Source organism: Nyctibius grandis, chromosome 6 (assembly GCF_013368605.1).
Source record: "Nyctibius grandis isolate bNycGra1 chromosome 6, bNycGra1.pri, whole genome shotgun sequence".
NCBI lineage: Eukaryota > Metazoa > Chordata > Aves > Nyctibiiformes > Nyctibiidae > Nyctibius > Nyctibius grandis.
Genome location: NC_090663.1, coordinates 74,718,124 through 74,724,771, shown reverse-complemented (window position 1 = coordinate 74,724,771; position 6,648 = coordinate 74,718,124). Strand labels below are relative to the sequence as shown.

Genomic DNA, 6,648 nt, shown 5'->3' with positions numbered 1-6,648 from the left:
TCTCAAGGCAAGGCGGAAATTCACATCAGTTTGCCAAGTCTCAACGAGTCACCAGTAAGTGTTTAAGGCAAGGAGACGTTCCTGGGTTACTCCAGGTTCATCATCACAGAGAACTGAATAAAAAAGTGCAGGGGGGATGTCCGAGGGGAAAAAAAAAAATCACAACTGCCACCTTTTGCAGACAAGAGCTCCTATCTAGCCACGGGGATGTCTCAACCCTGTCATCTCCCTTTGGCAGCACCAGCCTTCCCTGGGGACTGATCCTGCCAGGGGGGATAGCCCAGCTGAGGGGGAGTCCCCAGCACCTTAGGCAGGGTACAAACTGGCGTGGGCACACACATGCTTTCTTAGGGTGGTTGTCCTCGCTCCTGTTGTGAGGCTTTCACAAAAAACACCTTCACAGACTATATATAGAGTGTGAGTAAGTTTAAGAGTGCAAGCCAGTTCAAATGTCTGAAGGTCCAGTGATGTTCCTACACTGGTGTTGTTACTGGCCTTATCCATGCCAGCAGCTGTGCAGACACTGCAGTCAAGACCTCAGTCTTAGGAAGCAGCCCCATAACCACACAGGCGTTATCACACATTGCCCTCCACTTCCCACTAATGTCTTTTTCTTGGGTTCAAAATGCCAGACTTTGTCATTCACACCCTTCCCAGACATAAATACACTTTTTGTACTGAATTTCAGTGCGTTCTCTGCTACAGGCTCTGCTATACGAGCCATCTGTGCTCTGCTGGTCATCAAACACAATGTTTGACAGGTATGTTGGAAAAATGAAATATCTACTTCCTCCTGAAGAAAGCCCAACACCCATTTTTCTAAAACCTATAATGATTAAAATCTGTCTGGATCCTGATATATGTCTAATGCTTGAACAAAAAATTCTGGAGGTACTGAATGTTATGGAAAGTCCTTTTCATCTTGTTGCATCAAGACAATTAGCTACCTACCTTGTGGATATAAGTAACTTCTGTCTTTTTCTGTAGAAAAAAGTCTGAAAAATATTCTTAAGTTGAAGGCTGATTTTCCTCTGAAAATCAAAAAGCAGGAGCATGCACATTCAACCAAAGAATTATATTTATATATACATAGTCAAAGGCAGATGAACTTCTTGCAAGCAAAGATCTTTGGTTTGGTTTTAGTTCAAACTGGAAAATCGGGACAATGTAGCATGTTCTAGTCAAAAGAAACCTCTATTGCAATTTGAATTGAAAATAAGTAATTCTTAGGGGGTAATTGTGATCCTCAGTATCAGTTTAGAACATAAGGGGTTTTAGTAATTTTGTTATACCTGCTGCAGTAACTTAGGGTTCATTTCACTGCCGCTCAGTTACCAAACATGTTAAGTATGCCTAAACCAGTCATCCCATCTCCTCCTTCAAGAAAAACAGAGCTATGAGCAATTCCAGGGGTCAGTTCATCTCACCTACCTTAAATACCTGTCTTAGCATGGGATGCATCACGTCCTGGGGTAGCTTAGTTTTCTCAGGCTTGTCTTTCTCTAAGCCAGCTTGGCCCTTAGTTTATGATGTCAATCAGACGCATTTTTATATCAAATCAGATTAAATCCCTTTGTTACTGTACACTAGCATTAAAAGACAACTTTTAAAATGCACAAATGAGAGTAAAAATAAGCACCAATTTCTGTATAAAGTGAAAAATGTACCAAAAATTTTAAAATGTGGCATAAAAGTTATGACAGTTGCTTCATTTTGAATGGCTTTTCCAAAAGTCCTTCGAAGATTTCTCCTAAAAATATAACTTGAATACACATTATGGCAATATATAGAAATACATATTCATATATGTACACACACATATATACACACACTCCTACCAGGTATTAGATGTTTAGCTGTTGAAGCCTCAGCTCTGAGCTACCTCCCTCTTTCCACTGTGGAGAGGCTCCAGAGCCAGCTCCTAAAACACCGTGATTGATGGCGCAGTATTTTAAGGCAGACTAAAATCAATGCGGGTTAACTTAAAACACTGCACGGCAAACTGCTGCAGCCTGGGAGCTGATTGACAAGGCAAGGAGCTGGGGACAGGCGTCCTGCTAAAGCATCTCTGCTCCTCAGCCACAGCCGGAGGCCGCAGTGTCCCTGGCAAGGTGCTGCCCATCGGCCATGTGTCGGCACTACTGCTCCACAAACCCCATGCCATAGTGACAAAATGCACCCCTAAAACTTTGCAGCTGCCAGTAATGTCAAAGACCTCAGTGTATTTTGTCTTGTACCAAAAATGTCCACATATATTGATGCAAAAAGTGCACAATACCTATGAAAACTGTAGGGTGGATCTAGAAGTATCTCATGCAACACATACGATTCAGACTTTATCAGACCACAGGCACCTCATTTGAAAAATGAGATTCTTTCTCACCTGCTTTGGTTCCTGTGTGGTAAAGTAGATGACCTGGAGTAGCAGAAACAAATTGTGAAAACTCTAGGTCCAGACGAGGAATGTATTGCTGATGTAGGGATGGAAGTGAGGACCGTCTGGCTCCCATCTGATAGCCCCTTGAAAGCCAAGGCAGACTCCTGGGCTGGGAGAGTATGGCAGGGGCAGATCTGCAGCCTGTAGCACCAGAGAAAACGTCGGCCACGCTGTGCCTGTGCAGGGCTGGTAGCAGCCTTCAGAAATCAAAACGTGCCCCTCTAATAAAATTATGCCTTAGGCCACAGAGCAGTCCAGATCAGGAGGTGCAAAGATAGGTCAGCATCTTCGGAAGCTTCAGATGCCAAACTGTTTCTCTAAGAGGTGTTGTACTAAACCTCGTCAGTATTTGCTGCTCACATAAAATATTAATTTCTGTTGCCTTTGGTGACACTTCTGCCTATACCCCAGAAGATCAACAAATTCAAAGAAGAAAAACAGCAGCACCCACCTAAACAAAAAGAAAGAAATGTTTTGACAGAGTCCAGTTGATAAAAAAGTGCAAAGGGCAAGAAAAAATAAAAACAGAAAAAAAATTAAGGATCATTAATATTCTCCACAGAAGTAGTCTCATTGTCCTGAGTACCTCAGGCACTAATAAGAAAAATTATATCTAAAGTTTATCCTTTAATCTAGAAGAATTTCCCTGATGACTCTGAAGACAATACTTTTTTAAAAAGTCTTAAAAGATCACTTGATGCTTTAAAAAATTTTTGTAACCTCTTTTTCCTCCATTTGTGAGGATATGCTTCACTTCCAAGTGTAAAAAAAGTCCTTAATACTGACTTTTATAACACAGTGGAAACCCAGTTACAATATTTTGTATAGTGATTGTCTGTGCTAAAGAAACTAAACCTGAAATTAGAATCCCTGTGCATTTTCAAAAAAACAGGTTTTTATTTTGCAGTTAATTTTTTTTTCTTCCTAAAATATAGAACTTCACAATCAATGAGTCAGAGGATTTCCCTTGGGACAAATTAACCCCTTACTTGAAATAAACCTAGTTAAATGTGGTCATTGAATCAGGCTTCAGAAACATTTCTAAACTCTAAAGTCCATGCCGGGAAAATAAAGCAACATTCAGTTGTATTTACAGAGCCCATTTATTTCTGGAAATTAACACTGCCTACATTTAAACTTTCAAGTAATGTGGCACAATAGGAGTGAATTCATGGAATTAAACAGTTGGTGCTGAAAACCTGCCATCCACGCTATCAATGTTCAGGAGGTTTTGCTTCGGACTAACTCTGGTGGGATCCCACATGCTCAGCATCCATTAGCGGAGGAGGATGTTAGGTGTGCTCCTGGAGGGCATCAGGCAGTTCATTTTCATCAGAGAGAAATGCAGTTTGTGTACTCTGAAGATGCTCCGTGATGACACAGGCCAAACCTTGGTGAACTGGGATGGCAGGAGATGGCCTCAAAAGCAGACTTCTGACCCAGACATACATAGCAATTAAACACATGCACTATCAACATAAAAATCTCTCTCAAAATGTTTGCTTAAAAAAGTTTCAAATAACAATTTAAGTTACTGTAAACAGAAAAAAAAAAAAATAAAGAAAAAATTGTTTGCAAAATGTGTCTTAAATTACTGCTCTTCTACACAACCAGTTACTCCCATTTCCCTACTTCTGTGAAATTCCCTATAGAAATACAAGAAAGAAAAACATGTATAAATTTTAAGACATTTTACTGTACACCCTTAAAACAGTAGATATTCTGGATATATACAACACATATACAATACACAGTCTCCCTTTACTGTAGTGGTCTGGCTACTAGTTGTGCTTTTCTCCCAATTTAGGAAGTTTAATGTTGCTTAGTTCCATAAAAGTTTTCATGAAACATATGACTTGCTGATAGCAAACACCTCAAAAAGTAGTGCATTCAATATTTAAGCATTATATTCTTAATGGAGTGATAACAAACCTTGATCGTGAGTAGTCTCTGACTAACAATATAAAACTGAATTTCTAAGCATTAAAAATTTCTGTATCTACAACTATCTTAAAAAAATCTACAACTATCTTAAAAAAAAAGGGCAAAACTTCAGCTCATATTTGAGCCAAATCTCAGCTTAAACGTCATTCTGAATATGAATTTCATTTGATTTTACCAGTTTTGATGGCCTTTCTCTGCTTCTGCTGAGATAAAACGGGGAAGACGACGTTGGCAGAGCACCAGTTCTTTGCTGTTTCAAAGCCCAGTTAATTGGAGTGAGCTTGAATGAAAAGCCCAGAGATTAGGTGCGTATCCTACTCAAATCAACAAATCTGTTGTAGCTTGCCTTATCGCTTACTCATAAAAAGATATTGCATTTATTGCCATATCTGTACAGTATTCCCACCAGTGACTCTTATTAATTTCTGCCCACCAACAATGATATAAAACTGTAAAATCAGGTTTGCCTGACTGATAACTGCAGGTCCATATGCTTCCAGGTAGAAAATATTCATATGGCTGCGGAGGTCACATTCAAATGTTTTGACTCATTTGAAGGTTATTACTCAGTTGCTGCGTTACTTATACATATGTACACAAAGAAACATTGGTAAAAACAGTAATCATTTCCAGACCGGCAGAAACTTTAACATGTATGAAATTACTGCCCTCAGGCTAAAATCTTCCTGCCCCAGTGGCAGAAATATTAATTCTCAGAAGATGTTCCCATCGGCTATAGCATAACAACTCTGGAATGAAGAAACCTTGAACTTGCCACCACAAAGGTGTGAAAACTGCCGTGTTTCTGCATCAGTGTGCTGGTGTTCCCAGTGAGCCAAAAGAAGTCAAACTGGGCTGCTAAACGGAGTGATGGGAAGAACGTTGGTAAGTGAAACTCAGCAGCTTTATCTCACCCTTTCTCTGGGGAGAGGTGGGTTCTTCAGGGACAGGAAGCAGGATACACTCTTCACAGTACACCTGACTATTACTTACACATTGCTTAAACCTATTTTCAGTGACAATGCAACCAAAATCCTAGTTTGACGAACCTACGGTTTGTTAAAATATGACACTGTAACAAAAGAAATAGCGAAGAGATGAGTTCCCTCATGGCACAAGTTCTTGCTTTCTACATACAAACCAGTCACATTAAAAAAAAATTTGTAACATGGTAAAACACAGTTCTGCTGACTGACTTGCTCGGTATCCATCTCAGCTGTGACTTGTTCCTCCAGTTTGCAGAACATTAGGTAGGGGGAGAAATCTCCCTACTTTCTTCCTCAGGTTGAAATGAAACACCAAGCCAAAAGCTGTACATGAAGATCATGATTTCTGGTCTTCCTCTGATGGGACAACTTCCAACAGGATTTGCAATGTTACAGTTACCCTGTCTGCAAAGATAAAAGCATACACATGGGAAATTAGGTGGGGGAAGAAGGCAGAAGCAGCCAGGAAAATTATCTTAACTGCTACACAGCCTACTTGCACATGGGGTTCACAGAGGTCATATATACCAGGTGCCTATATCATTTAAATGCCTCATCCAAATTCTTTTTCTTTTTAACTATGTTTTCTTTGCCTCTGATCCAAGGCTATACATATACAAAACTAATGGAAGGGTATGGAGGTAAAAACTTGTTCAATAAAGGTTTGCAGGCATTTAAGGGCTATCTTAAACCATGACTGCTCTGCACAACTGCTTATTTTTAAATAAAAGGCTGAACAAGTTCACACAAGTTAATCTGGCTCTGCCAAGATCTGCCTAAGCAAAAAAGAAAAAAAAATTAAAAGGAAACAATGATTACAAAGCTTCACAGGTCTAAGAACATCACACACCCGAAGCAACTTCACACTGTCTTTTTGTCACTCTGGACATTTATTTCCGTCTGGTGTTTTTGGTGGCTTTCTTTTTAGGGTACTGATTCATAAATGGCACAGTTATTTTACACATAGAATAGTAAAAGATCATTTCTTACCACTCCTTTCACTTGTCACTTTTTTTCCGTAACCCATTTTAAACAAGCAGGAGTTGTTTTAAGAGAAAGTTCTGATTTTCCTTGTCTAGCACAACACGTCAGCACTTACACCAGTGTAAAGTGAGGAGGGTAAAACAGTGCAGCTCACAGAAGATATGAACCAAAACTACTTTCCTGCTCTCCTAAGGCAGACTCTGCCAGCTTTTGCTCTTCTCCCTGGAGGTCACCAGTTCAGTGCAAAACCAGGTTGCCCTTAGACTGTGAACTGATGGGGTCAGAGAGGCTGAGAGT

General features: G+C 39.9%; 1 protein-coding gene across 11 annotated transcripts in view; it reads right to left on the bottom strand.

Moving 5' to 3' along the window:
• Window positions 1–3,521: 3,521 nt before the first annotated feature.
• SLC7A11 (solute carrier family 7 member 11) overlaps window positions 3,522–6,648 on the bottom strand; it is a 111,081-nt gene continuing 107,954 nt past the window's right edge. For all 11 annotated transcript variants that reach the window (XM_068404304.1, XM_068404303.1, XM_068404313.1 and 8 more), the window contains one exon: window positions 3,522–5,772. In XM_068404304.1, coding sequence (XP_068260405.1) covers window positions 5,705–5,772 — 68 coding nt within the window. In that variant the 3' untranslated portion in view covers window positions 3,522–5,704. The remainder of the gene's footprint in view (window positions 5,773–6,648) is intronic.